The following is a 20,699-nucleotide window of genomic DNA, read 5'->3' on the forward strand; positions in this document are numbered from 1 at the left end:
TTTAACTTAACAATTGTTCTATGTTTGATTGTTCTATTTCAATTAAAACATTTAAATATATGTTGGAAGCAATGAATATATTTTAAGTTCTCATCCTTGCATTAGAATATATAGAATTAGTTCTACCTACGTGACTTTACCGAAGAACCAAAGAGTATGGATTCCTGCAGTCACGTAAGCTTCAAATCAAGATAGAATCAGTCCATATTTTGATGGTATCATGTGGTAATGCCCAATCACATGTTTTACATCTATTACACAGTGAATATTGAGCTTGTAGCTTGACTTAAACAAATTTAAATCGAAAATCAAATCGCTATCGCAATATCTGTCAGAAAAATCGCAATTAGATATTTTCCCCAAATCGTTCAGCCTGTAGACCTCGTGTTGTGCAGGGGCTCTGTCACTGGGCGCGATTTCTCCCAGTTGTCTCCGACGCTGACGGAGAGAGGAGTGGCGGGGGGGGGGGGAGACGTTTGCGACGGTTGTCCCTGCTCTTCTCCACTGTAGGCATGAGGCTGGGCATGGAGAGGGACACGTGGATGCTGGTGTCGGAGAAGGGAGAGAAGCTCTACCACATGATGAGCATGCAGGCCGGCCTGGTGCGAGACCGCAAGAAGAAATTCGCCACAGTCCCCAAGTGCTTCCTCGGCAGGTGGGGTCCTGGTGAAATCGGTTCGCGTTGCGTTGAACCCCGGTGAGAACTCCGCGTGGCCCGGGTCAATTCGTGTCCCCATTTTTTGCTCGAGTGCGGCCCGGTTGCTGGAGCTTCTCTGGGTAATTTAACACGTAGGCTTTCGCGACCAATATCATCCATAATAGAGGTTTTATTATGGGTGATATTGGATGGTATCATCCATTTAAGGAACGAAACAGGAGGATTTCTCCAAAATTCTGGCTGTCCGCCTGATGATGCTGGTTGTAATTACTGGCGAAACGTCGTACTCAGATTGTAAATGTTGTGGTTTTGCTCTCCAACACACCGGTGTGCTCTACGAGTAACGAATTGGCACGTTCTGTTAACGTGACAAACCTTACTATTTGGCTGTGCTGGGTGGTGACGGGTTTAACGACACATTTGTATATTCATTCGAGCAGTGCGTAGCCAACCGTGCTGATCGGAGGACCATAATCGATGAATTTAAGGAAAATTATTGGTAACGGTAGTTGCGCAAACTTTTGTCTTTGTCCGTCTGTACATGTCTGTGTGTGCATTTCTTTTTGCCTGGAGGTGGGTGTGATTGTGTGTGGTACGCGTCTGTGCGCGTGTGTGCGCGCGTGTGTGCGGTAGGGTAGTGGTTATGCGCGCTGCGCTACGAACCCAGCGAGCCGAGTTCGATTCCCGCACACGACCAACACCAGTGAAGATTATTTTAATCTGTATTAGGCATCCGTTAGGTCGACTCGGCCGCAAATGAGTTTTCGGTGCAGTGTGTAAACATCTCCACTGGGGAGACAAAGGCGGTGGTGCTGGCCACCCACCCCCTCGTGCGCCGTGCCAGCCTTCATAGGTGCTCGCTAACAGCACTTGCCCCAAAAATACGTGAAGGCTATAAGGGGCATCTTTACCTTGATGCGATTCTGTTTTGCTTACGATGAGTTTGTTGGATGGAGCGGTGGTACAGTGGTTAGCACATTGTGCAATGAACCCAGCCACATGGGTTCGATTCTCAGCCAAGGCCACGATTTGTTGGAGAGTGTCACTTGACCCGGGTAATACTTGTAGGCTAATTCAATTCAACCGTGACTGAGTAACCTAATTACACAGTGTAAACATCAGCACTGGGAGACAAAGGCGGCTGTGACTTGTGTTGGCAACAGTACGCCTTGGTGCTCCGTGCTTTCCTCAATGAGTGCTTGTGAACAGCACATGTACCCAACATTCCCGTTGAAGGCTACAGGAGGAATGGTTGGTGGGGGGGGGGGGGATCTACCTGTCTGTCTGTTTGTCGCTCGCGCGTTTCTTGCACACAGTGAGTTTGTATCGTGGCTCAAGGACGTGGGAGAGATCAGCAAGCGGGAGGAAGGCATCAACCTGGGCCAGGCCCTGCTGGAGAATGGCATCATACACCACGGTGAGATCCCACACACCTCCATTCTCCATCTCCACATTACGTTTAAAAAACAAAACATTTGTATGTTGAACTTCTTTTGCACTGTACGTAGTCAACTGTGCTAATCGCGCGTTGTGGGGAACGACAACAAACTCAACTCAAAAATCAATCCCAAAGAAATTGATTTTCAAATCACATCATTCTGGGTCTCTTCAGCAGAGACGAGGCTGTTCATTCAATATTGCTTGGTTATGAGATCCAGCAAGCTTGGAGATCCAGAAAAATTTAAACCCAAGGGATTTAAACAGGTCCAGAGTTTGCTTGTTTTAAACAATTAAATGCTGCTTGATCACGTTGGTTCTGTAAAGTCAGTGAGCCGATGGACTCAAAAGTGTGTTTTATTTCCTTTGCCAATAATAATCCACAGAGATCGAGTGTACGCGGTGAGTCTTGTGTTCGCACACGCAGTTCATTGTGGTACGAATGCACTTTACCAGGACGCCATGCTCATCGCTGCACGGTTATTGCGTGAGGTTGCTGTTTCATTGAACTTTAAAACAAACAAACAAAAAGCACAGCTTCATTTAAAATCATGTCTTTTTACCATCACATCGGAAACAAAAACAGAGAAACACTCGAAATCGTTTTGGCCTGACTGGGTGGCCTCAATGAAAAAATATTGTTGTTTAGGGAAAGAAGGTTCTCAAATATTGCGGGCGAGGGTAGGTGTGGGTTTTGGGTGGTCAGTAGTTAATGCCAGGTGACGTGGATTGGAGGGGGGGGGGGGGTGAACACAATGAGGCGTGTTGAGTGTCTCCGGTGCTTGAAGACCTACGGACGAGCGAAGGTGCAGCACCGCAAGTGCCTGCTGGTGCCGCCGCTCGCAGCAGAGCCTCCACTCGAGGCCGCTCCGGAAGATTGCCCCTCCGGGAGTGTATTTGTTGTCCTACTCTTTCACGCCGCTCACCGGATGTCTTGGAAGACGTGCGAGCACCCACGCCTCATCACCCCGCACGCGGACCTTCGTAGCGACTGTGCGCTGCCACCCGTGGTCACGCCGCCGGTTTCGACAGAGGCGGGGGGCGATAGGGAGGGAGGTGCCGTGGGTCGTGTGGGTGGTGGGGATTTAATAAAAAGTGCACCCGTCGTTTCACCCCCGCTGCCACGAGATTGAAGTGGCAACCCTCTGGATTGCAAGTCCCACCGTGCTGACTGTTTTACACCACGACAGCATCCCCCTCTGCATCAGTATCGGTGCAACGTGACCCGTTCGCGCTGCGCATGCCTCCTTACCCGAGGTGACGTCACCGAGTGAATGGATTGATTATTATTATTATTGAACAGTGGTCGGTGTGATCCACATCTGTGCCCTCTGTGCGCAAAGCACTTAAGAGACCTTGAGCTGTTTCCATACTTCTGTGAGCTGTGGCGGGGTTGGGGGGGGATGGCACATTGAAGAGTTGAAGATTTCAGTTCTCATCATCATCATCATCGGGCATGGTCAATCCACTGCTGGATGAAGGGTTGTCCGTGCTGTTGCCACCGCTGATAATCGTGGCGGCTTCCAAATCGACGATGTCGCCACCGCAAGTACAATCACATTTTACGGAGTCCCACGTCTCCCGAGTCTAAAGTTCCAAGCCTTTAAAGATGCGTCTTTGTTGACCATCCCGCTCTGCTGTGGATGAACGTCAGTCTTCAATATGTAAGGATGATGTCGCCGGTGACTTTGGCTGCGTTTCTTTTCGCCATTCCAACTCTTAAACTATAAACTTTATTTTTTTTGCCAGGTAAGGCCCCGCTGATCTACGCAGCTCTTTTTTTCAGAAGTGACCCGGCCACACATGAAGCTAGTTGTAATTACTGGCGAAACGTTGTACTCAGAGTGTAAATGTCGTGGCTTGGCTCTCCAACACACCAGTATGTGCTGTACTAGTGACGAATTGGCCACGTTCTGTTTACGTGACAACCCTTACTCGTTGGCTGTGTCGGGTGGTGGCGGGTTTTAACGACACATTTATAGATTAACGCGATCTAACCAAAAAAAAAACCTCTTATGGATCATCAACCACCACGTAGCCAGTCTCAGGTGTCTTCACAATTTGACAGGAAGGAATCGCATTACTTACAAGAACATGTTTGCAATTAAGCTTTGTGACTAACGAATGTTGGGCTGGGAGCCAAGGGTGGCCAGGAGTATGGAGTGGGGTGGAGGGTGGGAGAGTTACCCCACCCCGAGCAAATCATCCTCCCCTTGCGTCCCAAGCAACCCAGACACAGAGGAGCACGGGGCTAATGGGAAGAGAAAGAGTGCCCCCCCCCCCCCACACGCACAGCCGTCCTGACAGTTGCTTTTGTGAACCAATACGTCTTTTTTTGTGCGATGGCTGAAAGACGTGACGTTAAAGACAAATCCAATTCGCTGGTCAACTGCGTTCGGATTTTGCCCGGATGGACGGTGAGCCCGATTGCACGCGCCCCGTTCGGCCGGTTTGTGCTTGCAGGGTTGATCCGTCTGCCTTTCCCCCCACGTGTTTGGTCTTAGTCGAGGCCAGTGTTTGTAATTAAGTGATTAGGGCCTTCGCTTGTGAGCCACCAAACGCTTCACCTCTAATTAATAACGCATTGGCCAAGTTTCTTTTGTTTCTTTGATTCAGCTTCATATTGAAATGAGTTTCATATTGCAGGTCCCCTGATTAAACACTTGCACATCCAACCAATTCAATTCAATTTACAGATATTTATTTTCATTAACGGACCGGATTTTACATCGGGTTGACACTAAAACGCACGTACACACGTGCACACCACAGACTCTATTTTCGCCCGGTTGCACAATTGAGGCAACTGTTGATGACAGAACAAAGGGGTCCTATGACCAGGGCCGGATGAAGGCACGGGGGGGGGGGGGGCTTTAGGGGGCTGCAGCCTAGGGGCCTCCGCCAGCTGGAGGGCCTCCAGAGATGAAGCGAAAAGTAATTTCACTTGTGAATACTGATTTTTTTATTTGTTGTTAGCCTTGTGAAAATACATTTTATTTTTCTTCAACTTTGTTTTCCTTTTGAAAATATTACTGGGGGGGGGGAGGGGGGCCTCACAGTACCCTGTAGCCCAAGGGGCCTACAAAATCTTAATCCGGCCCTGCCAATGACCGGTCATCGTGCACTCCTGGCCACCTTTGCCTAGTGCTTTGCTCTTGGCCGAGTCAGTCGATCCTGAGGGACGCTCCTGCCAGACATACACTCGATGTCGCTGCTGTGTTTAGCTTTGCGCTTACGTGAAAGTATGGTCGGGGCGAGCCACTGCAATCCGGACACGTTAATGTGTGGCTATGTAAACTTTTGCGACGTGTGTGATTTAGCGAGCACCTATGATAGCCGGCATAGCACACACCACACCAGGCTACCTTTGTCTTACCAGTTCTTATGCTTACAAAGCATACCAGGTACTCATTTAAAGCTGAGTCGACCTATGGGAGGCCCTGGACCTGTTCAGATTTTCGCTACTGTTATTGGGCATGAGCGGGAATCGAACTCGGGTCGCCGGGTTTGTAGCGCAAGTTCTTTAACCACTACACTCAGTTCCTCCATACACTTACACACATACACACACACTTGTATAAGGCAACACACAAAGACAGAGATCCCCCGTTATAGCCTGTAACAGACTGTTGGGGCAAGTGTTGTTAGCGAGCACCTATGAAGGCCGGCACGGCAAAGAAAGGGGTGGATAGCTCGCGCCACATCCGACCATCTTTGTCTCCTAAGTGGCAATGTTTACTCATCACATCAGGTACTCATTTGAGGTTGAGTCGACCTAGGGGAGGCCCAGGACCGGTTCAGATAATCGTCACTAGTGTTGGCCGTGAACGGGAATCGAACTCGTGTCGCCGGGTTCGTAGGGCAGCGCGCTAACCGCTACACTAAGGCTCCTACAGCAACACAAAGGCAAAGATCCCCCGTGTACACACACACACACATTTGCTCACATCAACACACACTTAGACACATAAACACACTGGTGTACAGCAACACACTTCCACACACACACACACAAGTGTGCACCAGCACAGACTTGCATGCTTACAGGCGGACATGCACACATATGTTCATGTGGTCATTATTTGAAGAAGAGAAGACAGAAGGAATTTAATTATGCAAGCAACAGCACTTCCTGGTGCACTCAAACACTCAACACCAAAGTCATCTCTCTCAATCCCTTGGCCAGTGCTCTGAGAAAATTCAATGCAGTCTCACCGGCTGGGTTTTTTTTTTGCGAGCCATCTGAGGTCTACAAACTCCCCGGCATCAACTCCAAAGGGAAATGAAGGAAAGAAAAAAATAATTAATGCTAACAGATGCTTCAACTGCAGCTCTTAAGAGTTTGGCCACATTCTGCCAGATTTGCTGCGTATGCATATATTAATTAGCCTGATTCCACAAACGTTTTTGCTCCGTGCTTAATTGTTACTCCGTTAATGAATTCCTCTTCCGTATTTTTAATTGCTTAATCACAGTTTTTTTTAAATATAAATATAAGGAGCTGACTCCGTGTTATTTTCTCGTGTACTGATCACATTTGTTGAGCTTAGTGTCAGTCTGCTGCTGCTAATGTTGTTTCCACTGTGGGTGTGTTGATTACCTTACCACCCTGTAAAGTCAATGAATTGTTCGCGATGGACCGCCGTGATTCTTTTCCAAGAATTGATTTTTTTTTCTTCTTGTTACCGTTGCCTTTGTGCAGTTTTGTTTGTGTGCCATTAGCCCTGAATGTAACATTAGCGTATGCGTGGCTATTCTCTAAGTGCTTTGGTTTCCTCTCTCTCTCTCACACACACACACAGATACTCAAACGGTATGTCGCTCACCATGCATAAAACCATTCATTATTATTGACTCTCAGCTCAAGATTCAGCCGACAAATTCGCTCATTAAAGGACAACTTATTAGAGAATCCTTGAATCGTATCAGGGTTCCGAATTCCTGAATCGCGACAACTCATTGCATAGCAATCAAAACTAAATGGAGCAAAAGTTGCCTTCCTGACACACGTCTTGATAATCGTCGAGGTTGTTTTTTTTTGTCTCCCCGGGTCAGTGTTTTTTTCCCCCAGGCCTATTTAAGGAAATGCAAACGCGAAGTTGTTGCAAGCAAACTCTGCTGGCTTCGTCATCTCGTTGCCAACGTTATTGCAGCCGCATTAAAAAAAAGTGTCGCCGTGTTTAACCGACTGCTCGGGAAGGAACGCTTCATACGTTGACAAAGTTAACGGTTACAGAGTAACAAACAAAAAAAACCAACCGTGGCATTTGCTTAACCTTCCACTCCGCCGCCCCCGCACTCCGGCTCCTCCACAAAAAGCTGCCCAGGCCCTAACGTTTGACAGCTTCAGAGCCATCGCGTTGCCGCTACTTTAGCCCGTGTTTAAACTTTAAGCACCGCAGCCTAAATAACTGCCCCGAATTATTTAAACTCCTCCCCTTATTCGGGCTCAAGGATTCGCATCTGTCTCCGCGCTTTGGCGTGTCGCATAAGCAACGCTCAGTCAAGGAAGTGCGTGTCTGCGTTTGCGCTGGTTTGAGGTTAATGCACTTCCCAATGGTTCCAGCGATCTGGGTTCAAAGCTTAGCCATGCATAATGCTGGCGTCAATGAAAAATAGCATTCATACTTAAGAGCCCTTAACTGGGTCAACTTGAAATGTAATGGTGGCAGCAGCAGCGCACGGCTGTGATCCAGTGTGTTTGGGGTTTCCATTTTTACCCACCGAGATATACAGCTCTTTTCAGAATCGATGTGGCCACACATGATAGCTCAACGGAGTGGCTCGCCATGTGGAAATGTATTGCAGCCAAATACTCTCAGCGCATGTTTCTAAACGTGGAGGGGAAAACCCGAGAAAATCCACGCCACCATGGGGAGAACATGCAAACTCCAAATATACAGCAGCAGGCGTCGGGATTGGGATTGAACCCACGACCTCCTGCATACCAGGCGAGGTGGTTAACATCTCCTAGCCACCGTGGTGCCCCAGTGCTCTGGACGCCGAGGGCTTTGTGGATGCACGTACGTTTTGTGAAACTCCCAGAGAGAGACCTCCTTGGCCTGTGAGGTGGCCAGAAGATGGCAGTCCAGCAAGTGGTTCCGTCAACCCAAGCTGCGTGGATCTTTGTTATCTTCTCTAATGAGTGGTTCCACCAACACTGACTCAAAAAACCCCTCAGATTTTACACGGGTACAAAATCTCTCCTGCCAGATAATAGCAGGGTGTGTACGCAGAGTTTCACTGTCATACTGTCTTTAGTGTTCCATGTGACTGCAAAAATCTAATATTTCATTTTGCAGCAGAATTTAAATTTTGATCGTGAGCTCATATCCCAATTGGATTTGATGCCATCCATCATTATAATTCCTTAGGGATTAATACAAAAAATAGCACAACCTCGTGAGGGCTGCATCAGTTTTAGTTAGAGGTGGTCAACAGTGATTTATGTTGTTGTCATTAAGGAGATGCTGGTATCTGCCATGTGAATCTAAACTTTCCACCATTAGATCAGCCAGAACTAGGACTAGAGATGAGCACGTGTCTTTGGGTCGTATTTGTGTCCATGCGTGGGTTGTGCAAATGACCCGACAAGTTTGAAATACCGTAATGGGAAAATGGCATTCAGGCTAACAAGTCCTCCACATCAACCTGTAAAAAAAAAAACCCAAAGCATTGTTGTCTCGTTAGGTCACCGTCGCCGTGAAAACACAGATTCTGCCACCAGGGCCAGCGAGCCTCATTGTCTGGCCCATTTGGCTCACCGCCGTCACGCATTGTGTCGGGAAAACCTCCTTCCCGTGCAATCTCGGAGGGGTCGTCCAGCCACGCACGCGCTACTGTTGAGCCTCACCCGTTGGCACTACGTTGTTTGCCTCGATAATGGGAAAAATGTTATTACAATTTGCGAGTTGTGTTAAAAAATATATATTACGACAGATGAGCAGCATGTGTTTGCAGTTTTTGGATGACGCTCAAGAATTAACACTTTAAACGTGGACCGTTGTGCCGTTACGTATTCCGTTGGGGGCAAAGCCATGTGCCAACCTCTGCCGCCGCTCATTGACGCTTCAGCAGTTGCATGATCTCTGCCTGTGCGAGGTATCTAGATGGGTGGCACAGTGGTTGGCACACTGCACTAGGAAACCCAAGCCACCTTTCCCACAACTAACATCAGTGGAGAGTGAAATCTGAACCATTCCTGGAACCCCACCCCGCCGTCACCAACCTGCATTGACCGGCGTGGTGAAGTATGGTCTAGCCACTCACATGGCCGATATGGCTTGGGGAGATCTTCATGCAGTAGTGGATTGACAACGGGCTGTACGTTGCATTGTAATGTATACAGCCTGTATTCAAGTTGAACTTCTTCCGCGCACAGTACGTCGGCAACCGTGCCAATCGGACGTGTGAATCTGTGCGTGCCATACAGATGCGCCACACCTCTGTGTACGTTCCATACAGATGTGTGGCACAGCTGAGAGTGCTTTTCTCGCAATGAGGTAGGTTATGGGTTGGAATCCCCAAGTTGGTGGTGGACTCTCAACCGCGTTATCCTTCTAGGTTCAATGACCACGAGTAGAAGTTTGTGGGGGAGTCAACATTGGATTTCTTATGGAGAGTCTCACCCCACGCCAGGGGCATGTGACATTTCCGCCACTGGCTCAGGGCTGTAAAGGAGCAGATGAGCACTACCACGTGCTCATTTTAAGCGGGAAGTCAACCTTCACCCAGTGCTCACATAGGGGACTGTTTTGATTTAAACTGTGATGTGTAATGTGCAGATCGTATTACAGCTGTTAAGTAGGGGGGTTGCTGTTCCTGATTCTACTCAGAGCGTGAATGTGTGTGTGTGTGTGCATATGTCTAGATTGAAAACTCCTTTTTTTTAGAACTGATTTTTGTGTTTAGTTTGTTGTCGTTCCCCCCCGCACCCCCGATTAGCACGATCGGCTATGTACGTGCGAAAAGACATTCAGCATTTATACATGTCGTGAGTTCAACTGAGTCGCAGACGTATACCTGGAGGCAACACATTTATTTAACTCCAACACATGGGTTAGCTTCCCCTTAACAGAAGAACAACCTATGGTGGTGACCACCAGGCTAACTTCACTAATTACAACGTAACTGGTGTAGTTAGCCGGGTGGTGACCACCAGGCTAACTACAATAATTACAACGTAACTGCTACTACGGACCGGACCTCAGCTCGGGTCCAGGTCCACGTGTTGGAGACTCGTTGAACGGAGAACGTTGACGAAGGTTTGTTCAGGATGAACAACGACCCGGGTCCCTCTCGAGACCGGCTTATATTCTCTACGGCGTGGCTGGCTCCGCCCTTCTAGAATCCTCGGGAAGGGTTTGGGTCCCAACCACGTGACCACCCCTAGCCCCCACTTAGGCCCCTTTGTAGACCAGCCCTAGCCCCCACTTGGGCCCCTTTGTAGACTTAACTTGTCACGTGTCCTCTCGAGGTCAACCAGAGTGCCATGGCCTTTAGTAACCTCATTCCTACCGCGGCACTCCCACACCCTGTCCTCTAGGGCTGGCACTGCACACAAAGCATGGTGCCATCTAGCGCTATCCATCAGCGCTCACCGGGCCCCTCTAGGGCCGGTACTACACCCACACATGCCCGTGCAGAGTGGTCGTGTAGCTGTTAGTGCTGGGCTACGTACGTATGTATGTTGAGCTTCTTACACGCCGTATGTAGTCATCCGTGCTAACCGGAGGTGCGGAACCCGGCGACCCGAACCTGTCGACCTGAGTTCGATTCTCGCTCACGGCCAACGCCAATGACGATTACCTGAACCTGTGCTGGGCCTCCGCTAGGTCGACTCAGCCTCAAATGAGTACCTGGTGCGGTGTATAATTATCGCCACTAGGGAGATAAAGGCGGCCGGGCGTGGCGCTGGCCACCTAACCCTCGTGTGCCGTGCCGACCTTCATAGGTGCTAGTCGCTCACAGCACTTGCCCCAACAGTCTGTGAAGGCTATTCGGGGGATCTTTGTGGAGAGTGGTAGTGTCGTGGTTTTCGCACTGCACCCCGAACACAGCGACCTGAGGTTCGATTTCTGCTCATAGCCAATATCAGGGACGAATATTTGAACCAGTCCTGGGCCTCCTCTAGGTCTACTTGGCTTCGAATGAGTATCTGGTGTGGTGTGTCAGCGTTGCCGGTGGGGATACTCCCTCATGCGCCATGCTGGCTTTCGTAGGTGCTCACCAACTGCACTTGCCCCAACAAGTCTGGATGTCTATACGAGTGATCTTTGTTTTTATGCACACGCGTGTGTGTGTGTGTTTTTTTCTTTCTGCGAACAGTCTCAGACAAGCACCAGTTCAAGGATGAGCCGTTATTTTATCGTTTTCGCTACGATGACGGAACCTTCAAACCTCGGAACGAGATGCAAGACATGATCTCCAAGGTGAGAGATCCACGATAGTCGTCATCACCATCAGCAGCGACGGCCACATGAAGCACGTTAGAATATAGTCACGGCAATAACATGAGCGTCCTTGAGCAGCGAGCAGCTCCATAAGACGTCTTTAAACACGGAGAGGGAGCATAAAACACGAATTGCACTGTATATGAGGGGACAGCGACGACATCGCTCAGCAGTGTTGTGCGTTTGCCTTCTTGTTGCAGAGCTTTTGAGGTTGGAATCGAGAAGGCCACCCCGGTTATTACAGTGGTTGCACATGCCATAAGATACGCCGCTGTCTGATTCACGGTGGACGTTAAAATATCCCCCCCCCCCCCCCCCCCCGACATTATTCGAAATGAGGAGGCCACTGTGTACCCGGTCGGGTGGTCCACATTTTTGCCCAATTCAGAAAATGTACCACGGAAGTTACTCAAATGGGATGGCACGTAACAGCATCTCCCCCCGACTGTGAAAAAGGACTACTTGGACGTCTGTGAAAAAGAGCTTCAGAGATTATTGGGTCCATCCAATCTAAATACAGATTCTGATTCTTAACAATGATTCCACTGCAGACTGAGAAACACAGCACCTTGGTGATAGCCATGCGCGAGAAGAGTGACGAGAATACCAGATGCATTTATAATCATGGATTATTAGAGGAGGATGTGAGGCTTGAATGCGTCATGTATACTAGGGATTTGTGTTTGTGTGTGTGCATGCACGAGCAGTAGTATAGCTGTTCGTGCGCTGCTCTATGAACCCGGTGAGCCGAGTTCGATTCCCGCTCATGGCCAACACCAGTGATGATTATTTGAACTGGTCCTGGGCCTCCCCTAGGTTGACCCAGCCTCATATGAGTACATGGTGCGGTGTGTAGTAAACATCGCCACTGGGGAGCCAAAGGCGGTCGGGCGTAGTGCTGGCCACCCACCCCCTCGTGTACCGTGCCGGCCGTCATAGGTGCTCGCTAACAGCACTTTCCCCAACAGTCTATTAAGGCTATATGAGGAATCTTTGTCTTTGCTCTGTGCATGCACGATGGTATTTGGCAGCCCGAGTTGCATTCCTGGCCAAGTGCAACACCTCTAACTATTGGTGTCTAACCTTGGCTTGGGCCTCCTCTCAGTCCACTGAGCCTAAAATGCTTATCTTGAGGCACTGGCACTTGGAATAATACAAACGTGACCGAGGGGGCATGGTTCTGGCCACACCGTCTCCTCTGGTGATGTGTGGTACGTAAATAGGCATTCACTAACAGCACGGTAACTAATAGGCTGTTAAGTTTAATGAGATGTGGTGGTATGTGCATGAATGTATGTATGTGCGTGTAAGAAAGGTCGACTCGGCCTCAAATGAGTACCTGGTGTGGTGTGTAAACATGGCCACTGGGGGAGACAAAGACGGCCGGGCGTGGTGCTGGCCACCCACCCTCTCGTGTGGCGTGCCGGCTTTCATAGGTGCTCACTAACAGCACTTGCCCCTACATTCTTCTAAGGCTATACTGGGGATCTTCGTCTTTATCTTTGTTTTATGAGCGAGTAAACATGATTGCATTGTGTGTTTGTGCGCTCATGCGTGCGATATTGAACGTGTGTGAGCGTTGTTTGCATGTATGTTGAAATTATTTTGCATCGTACATTGCCAACCGTGCTAATCGCAGGTGCGACTGAATGTGTGCGTGCATGCGTGGGCATGAGTTCATGAATGTGCGTGCGAGAAAATCACGGATACAAAACAATAACATTCGGATTTATAAAGCATCTAAACATGACCGCATCTCAAGATAAAAAAAATCAATTGTTTCAGAGGCCAAAGAATGGTAGGAATGTGTGTATAATATATATGTTAGATTGACTTGGCCTCAAATGAGTACCTGGTGTGGTGTGTAAACAATGCCACGAGGAAGACAAAGCCGGCTGGGCGTGGTGCTGGCCACCCCCACCCCCTCATGTGCCTTGTTGGTCTTTATAGCTGCTCGCAAAGAGCGCTTCTCCCTAAAGTTTTTTAAGGCAATATGGGAGATCTTTGACCTTATACGCGCACGCATATGCACGTAGCATTTCACGACCAATATGATTAAACATTGGTTTATTTTGGGTTAGGCCGCATAGATAAAATGAACAATACATCGGAAACCCTCCTCCACCCGACACAGCCAATATAAACAAATGTCACGTGACTCCAACGTGGCCAGATTCATAATTGTTTCGGCAGCTGCGCCGGCGTTACTGTTGGCGAGTAACCTCACAACATTTAAATGGGTACGACGTGGCATCTACTTGACGAGCCGGGTCAGGAAGCACGTCCACCCGAGATCCGAGCTAACAACCTGGTCGCTCACTCGCGCTGGGTGCAATCTCCAGCGAAACGCCCGTGCCCCGATGCAAACGTTGTGAGATCGCTCACCAACAACAACAAACACCGGCGGTGCTGCTGAAGCGGCCATACATTTGGCCACGTTCGCTTCACGCGGCACTTCCATGAATTGGCCGCGTCGGGTGTGGGAGGGCTTCACGACCTTCCCATTCACACGACCTGACCCAAAATGAAGCGACTGTGAACCGTGCATACGCACGCTCGTGACGGCGTGGCTGCGACGTTCTCTTCACAGGGAGTGCGTCTCTACTGCCGCCTGCACTGCCTCTTCTCTCCCATCGTAAAGTGAGTGCAGAGTTCGCACCCCGCCCTGCTTGCTCAACTCGCCTACGTCAGGGTGCCGCTCAAATATCCAAGCTTGTTGTTCGCAAGGTCACACCCTCCTGATTTTATTCATTTTGCCGTTCAACGGAAGCATTGCGAGGTTAGAGGCAATCGCTCAATATTCACCGGTCGCTCAGCGGAGTTGAATGATGCATTACAGTCAAATACGCAGAAGAGCCGGAGTGTGTGTGTGTGTGGGGGGGGGGGGGGGTTGGCATAGACACAAATAAGTAGAGGAGCAGATTTCTGGGCAACCTGCAATGAGATTCTCAGCCGTTGACGTTGACACCAAAAGTAACAACTTGAGAGAAGCGCGTGATGCAAGAAAATCTGAAACTTCACTTTCCCACGTGCATATTACTTGCACCAAAACCTAAATTCATTAATGTTTCGTATTTCCTCTGTCATCATTACGAGCCATGATCTATGCACTGCTGGGCGGGGATTATTCCCCTGGCTGCTACTTTTGTCACAAGTCGAGTCAAATCGGCCATGATCACTTCTCGCGATGTGTCCTACCCAAGCCCATTTGCTTTCTCTTTGCAAATAACTATTTTTTTTACGGATACTTAAGACAGTAATTGGATTATTATTAACAGTCACTAATATAACATTATACTAAGGCACGGTATCTTCTTTTAAAATGTACAAGCTTTATTCACACATCCGGCCCTACTCATGCTTTAGGCAGTGCTCCACTTCATAAGAACCTTTGGGCGAGAGTGTGCCGATGTCTTCACGACGAACGTTGGGTGAGAATTGACCGTGTAATTATTTTCAGATGTTTTTTTGCCACTATGTGAATCTGGCAATTGTACGACTGTGTCGATATGTTAACTGCCGTGGGGCTGCCACGGTGGTGAGATGTTAACTACCTCACCTGGTATGCAGGAAGTTGTGGGCTCGATCCCGACCCTGACGCCTGCTGTATATTTGGAGTCTCCGTGTTTTCTCTCTCTCTCTCGCCGTGGTCGCGTGGATTTTTCTTCAGGTCCTCCAGTCTTTCCCTCCACATTTAGAAACACACATTTAGAGCATTTGGCTGCGATCAATGTCCACCTGTTGCGCAGGTGTTTGGATGGTGGCCCATCCAAACATTACCCAGACTCAACCATGCTTAGCATCTAAGATCTGGGGTATTCCGTCGTGAGTTTTTTTTATTATAATATGTTTTTTTAAATTATTTTTGTTTTCTATCTACGTGACTTTACCGAAAGAACCAAAGAACATGGGAATACATTTCGAATGAAGTGTTAATTTAGGTTTCACTCAAAGCCTGTTCTGTAATTCACGTGGTTGTGTGTTTTTATATTTCTGTAGGGATAAAGATTACCATCTGAAAACGTACAAGTCTGTGATTATGGCTTACAAGCTTATAGACTGGTTGGTGTCTCAGGTGAGTGTCTGTCTTTGGATTTTCAATTACAGGTGGAGGAATTTCTCTAACTCGTATACAGATAAACACGTTTCATGTTTTCCCTTCTCATTACCTGTAACCTAAATGCATTTATTCAAGACAATATCTCCCACCCACCCCCAATAATGATGCTTAATTTTGTCTTGGAGGTCACCAGGTGGTCAGTGATTAAACCAGGCTCTCAAGTGTAGCGAGCTCATGGTCTCAGCCTGGTCATCAATGACTGTACACGGAAAAAAACAACATAACTAATTAATTATTGGGTTAAATTGCAGCTCCGATAATTGATACATTTGTATATATTTCTTATTTTGACTGCCATGCAATAAACATCTCTCAGCAGTCGGGCAAACATGGGGAGTGTACATTGCCGGCCGTGTGAATAAGAGGTCACTTGAAGGTAATATCGGGAGTAGTTCTATGATATCTGCTTTTGGCGAGATGCCGACAGCACATTTGGAAAAAAATCGAGACAAAAGATAAAAAGGCGTCCCAGTCTTGAGTGAGAATATTGTTAATCCGTTGTGCAGATTTACAACAACAGAAAACTCCTCGACTTTAAATAGGGAATATGATGTATCATACCAAATGTAGCAGTTGATAGACATCAACTTAAATGCATTCACCAATCAATTCCCACAAGGAGGCATTTTCCAATTTAACGTCTATAATGTAATCACGAGATGTGTTTCACGCTACACAGACCGCGTATAGGGTAATGAACCCACTTATTTCGTTATTATTTATTTAATTATGAACCGCAGTTGCCTCGATTGATTTGAGAGGCTTGTTGTTCACGGAGCTCGTGAAAACAACGGGTTATAGGAACGCACCACGTTCCAATCCCTGGAATCCGGTCCTGCTTCCTTTTCCAAGTAATTTGCTCGAGCTGGGCAATGTTGATAAAGTTAGGTGAGCCGGGCGAGGTTTTATCAGCGAGCACATGATGGGGAGAAATGCAAAGGGCTGTTGTGGTTTGTTTTAATGCACATACTCGTGTGTGTGTGTGTGGTGTGTGCCTTGTGCGGAGAAGCGTGGCGTAGCGGTGGCATAGCGGTTAGCAGGCTGCGCTACGAACCCGAACATTTGGGTTAGTTTCCTACTCACGGCCAAAACCAGTAACGAATATCTGAACTGGTCCTGCGCCTTCCTTAGGTTGACTCAGCCTCAAATGAGTACCTGGTGCAGTGTGTAAACATCGCCACTCTGGAGACAAAGGCGGCCGGGCGTGGTGTTGGCCACCCACCCCCTCGTGTGCCGTGCCGGCCTTCATAGGTGCTCGCTAACAGCACTTGCCCCAACAGTCTGTTAAAGGCTATACGGGAGTCTTTGTGCCTTGTGTAAACAACAATGAAGTGAAGTTAAATATGTATTACCTTTGTTTTTTTTAAAAATGTAAATAAGAACAATCGGAATAAAAACAAATCCCTATTTTATACCTGCATTTTAAATCTTAACTATATTTCCAATTTCTAAAATTTTCAGTGTTTAACCATTCGTGTAAGAACATACCTATGAGTAACTGATGTTTTATATATATACATCATTATGAAAATTATTTTTATATTCCGTTTCATTATTTCACGTGAAAAAAAAGAGAATTTGTTTCCACTGAACCCACAATTATGAGAGAAAAAAACAAAAACCAGCCAAGAATATTAATTAAAAAAATATAGACAGTCTGGAAATATTTTCCTGCTGGGCCCCCAATATTTTACGAGCAAAATCCTCCTGGCCTCGATCAGTTAACAAAAACCCTCAAAACCAATGGGGCACGCGAAAACCGTTTCCTGTTGCTAACCCATAGCCACGCGCAAACCCGCTTTTCATGGCATCATAAGCCAACTGCCGATCGCTCTCTCGCATCAACAATCAAGCGAAATAGATTTTGTTTTTTTCTTCATATTTTTGTTTTATATATATTTACACGTGATGTATATTTTTTATTATTTTTATTTTATTTTCTATCTCCATGACTTTACCGAAAGAACAATCGAATATGAATTCCTGCAGTCACGAAAGTTTAAAGTCAAAATTTAATTTAAAAAAATAGCATCAGCAACGTGGATGCCACAATCCACCCCCCCCCCACCACCCCCCCCCCCCCCGAAGCAGATGGCGACGTTCTGTGCAGCGGTGTCGAGTCCTTGTAGGCTCCAGGACTATCGGTTGGCAGGTGTTTTGTGTTTTTTTTCTCTCTCTCCCTACGAGCAACAGTAACCCTGGCAAATCGACGCATCTCGTTAGTCGCGGGAAAAAATAAAAAAAACACATCTGAAGAACGCGATTGGTGGGCTGCTGGGGTTAGGCGAAGCGAGCTTAGCCCGAGAGCCGTTGGCGCCCTCGGTTCGGCGCTCGCTCGGGATGCCCGTCGCCCCTGGGAGGTTTGCCGTTCTGCGTGACAACTTCACAGCCAGAGGGCTGCGCACGGACTCGTGGGTGCGCTCGAGTGTTGGCCAATGTTTCTGTGAGTGTGCTTTTTCTCGGGCGGTTGCCCCCGAATGTCGGGTTCGCATTTGTGGAATTCGTCGACGTTCGTTTTGAATGTTGGTTGTGATTGCGCAATAGTTTAAAGGGTCTCTCTGTTGCATGAGAGAGCCTAGCTGTTGTTCGAGACTGATATGGGGGTCAGAAAATAATGCACTCTGATAGAAAATGTATGTTCATACCCATATGCTATGTTTTGCAAACCTAATGCTCTATCCTAAGTCTCCCTTATAATTGCATTTCATCTGGTAATCAAACAACAACTGGCAAGTGGGACGGAGTACAGCAATATATTCCTGAATCTATCTGTGCAGAGATTAAAGTGTTGGACCCTAATATAGAGACCATGTTTTTTCTTTGTGTACTTCAACATTGCGAACACTCATACACGGCATTGGCCAAACGCCCCGATGCACAGGACAACTTATAAAACGCATCTTTAGCCTCAATGGGGACTTTCCTGGGTAAATAACGGACATTATTTTTTATTGCTCCAAAGTCGTTTCATCGGTGATTACATTGAGGTGGGTAGGGGGGTGATAGATTCCCCCGGCCACAAGCTCACAATGGACAAATCGCGCGTTGTAGCGTCGTGGGATTCTCTTAGCATCTGCAACAGATGTGGGGGGCGGGGTGGTGGTAGAGAGAGGGAGAGAGAGGGAGAGAGAGTTCGTATCTGGGCTTGCGACGAAGTTTGAACCCTGCGGAACGAGGCGTACCTCCGAGACCACCCAGCGATGCCGGCTTCTTTTAATCTCCAAGCCGGTCCTTGGCAAGGTCCCCACGTGATCGTTTTGTCCTTCTGCCTTCTTCAGAGCCTCCCTTTTTCACCGTCGGGTTTCGTCCGCGCTTTGCAGCCGGACGTCTTTTGTTGCCGCCACGTCGCTGAGACGAAGAAGTGATTCAGCTTGAAAAAAAAAAATCGACGAGTCTGATGAGTAGTTTTTTTTGGGAGGGGGGGGGGGCATTTAAGCCCTGGCATCATTGCGCGTTGCGCCGAAACGTATTAGCACGTGCGTCGATCGCTGCTAACTCAGTGATTTTTAGCGGAGGCGTATTGCGTTGTGAACATTAACGCGTCGTGAAATCGTCGCCGTTCCGCATCAAACCGCAGTGCGAAGTCCGAGCGTTGCCTCTCGGTGCCGAGCGAGCGCCGGGTGCAGAGACGCAGTGCCACTGGCGGTGATGCACAAGCGGACGAATAAAAAAACAACTCAACGCATTGACACTGCCCTCAAGAGGAAAACTGATATCATAGGCCGTCATAATCGGTGATGCTTCTTTTTGCTCCTAAGGATGGACCGTTCATAAAATTATTCCTCTTTAATAGCGGAGTGTTTGTGACGATTGTGTTGCGTTTTTACTACGACAGTATTCCCCCTTTATTCGCGAGGGATGCGTTCCGGAGATGCTCGTGAATAGAACATTTTGTGAATGATGCTATTAGGGGACGAATATTGTACGAGCAACATCTGCAGATGCTCCTTAAGCTCCGAGAAGTTTCTTTCTCTCTATCTCTCTTATCTCTTTGTCATCACTTTCTCTCTGATCACTTTTTCTCATCACTTTATCTCATCACTTTATTTCTTTCTCTCTCTCTCTCTCGACGGAGCTGTGGTAGAGTTTCGGATGCGATTCGCGGATGAGCCAAAATCGCCGATAACGAGGGACTTAGCCGTACTGTATAGTGTTTCGGGCTATGACTTCTTCAGAGTCCGCGAACAGGGCCGTTGCCCTGGCGTGACCCACCCGTGGCTAAGTCGGGGGTGGTCTTTGTCTCCTTGTGCCGATGGGAGCAGGGCGACTGCCGCACGCGCGAGGAGGCCGTCCTGCTCGGCGTCGGCCTCTGTAACAACGGCTTCATGCACCACGGTTAGTACGCCACACGGACGCCCGACTCGTACGCACGCACCGCTACGTGTCCCGTCCGCGTCCAAGAGCGTTGTCCACGCAAAAGGCAAAGGTCTCCACCCCCCCGTGTAGCCTCGACAGACGGCTGGGGAAAGTGCTGTTAGCGAGCGCCTATGAGGGCCGGCACGGCACACGAGGGGGTGGTGTGGCCGGCACCACGACCCCAGCCACGTTTGTCACCCCAGTGGCGATGTTTACACGCCGTGCCGGGTACTCATTCTAGGCTCGATGAAACCCAGGGCCGATCCAGATAATCGAAATAAATTTTTGTTTGCTTGTTTTAAATCCCCTCCTCTGAACTGTATCCTTTCCACCAAAAAGTGCATTCCTTCCGAACACTGATTAAATTGCAATTCGAGAAACCGTTTGAATGAGATTGCAAATCCATACCCACAGTAGGCATTATAATCTATTTCAAACGAGAGCCAAACATAATCAGGGGGTTTGTAAAACAGCGTGAATCTGCATTTTTTGGGGTTTTCACCAGTTTCCAGTGCAGGGGCACGATAATGGCCTGGTTGTTTTTGTATTTATTTCGCAATGCCAAGTCTCCTTTTTTGCTGAGCTGGTTGTATACAGGCAGGCAATAAAAGACATTCGCAACATCAATGCCGAATGGGTGGCAATCAATGGCCAGTAGACACGCCAAGACTCACCC

At 48.1% G+C, this 20,699-nt stretch overlaps 1 protein-coding gene and 1 long non-coding RNA gene across 4 annotated transcripts in view; one reads left to right on the forward strand and one right to left on the reverse strand.

The window, feature by feature from the left end:
• LOC116945250 (phosphatidylinositol 3,4,5-trisphosphate-dependent Rac exchanger 2 protein-like) overlaps positions 1-20,699 on the forward strand; it is a 192,920-nt gene that overhangs the window by 56,787 nt on the left and 115,434 nt on the right. For all 3 annotated transcript variants that reach the window (XM_032959592.2, XM_032959593.2, XM_032959594.2), the window contains exons 11-16: positions 511-655; positions 1,975-2,075; positions 11,423-11,526; positions 14,138-14,187; positions 15,547-15,622; positions 19,930-20,002. In XM_032959592.2, the coding sequence (XP_032815483.2) occupies positions 511-655; positions 1,975-2,075; positions 11,423-11,526; positions 14,138-14,187; positions 15,547-15,622; positions 19,930-20,002 (549 nt within the window). The remainder of the gene's footprint in view (positions 1-510; positions 656-1,974; positions 2,076-11,422; positions 11,527-14,137; positions 14,188-15,546; positions 15,623-19,929; positions 20,003-20,699) is intronic.
• Positions 17,736-19,990, reverse strand: LOC142925675 (uncharacterized). Its single transcript, XR_012942638.1, has 3 exons — positions 19,880-19,990; positions 18,850-19,037; positions 17,736-17,865 (listed from the first exon to the last, which is right to left on the reverse strand). It is a non-coding gene; the product is annotated as an uncharacterized LOC142925675 (long non-coding RNA).

Source organism: Petromyzon marinus, chromosome 23, assembly GCF_048934315.1.
Source record: "Petromyzon marinus isolate PM22_M1 ecotype Great Lakes invasive population chromosome 23, UKy_Petmar_22M1.pri1.0, whole genome shotgun sequence".
Taxonomy (NCBI): domain Eukaryota; kingdom Metazoa; phylum Chordata; class Hyperoartia; order Petromyzontiformes; family Petromyzontidae; genus Petromyzon; species Petromyzon marinus.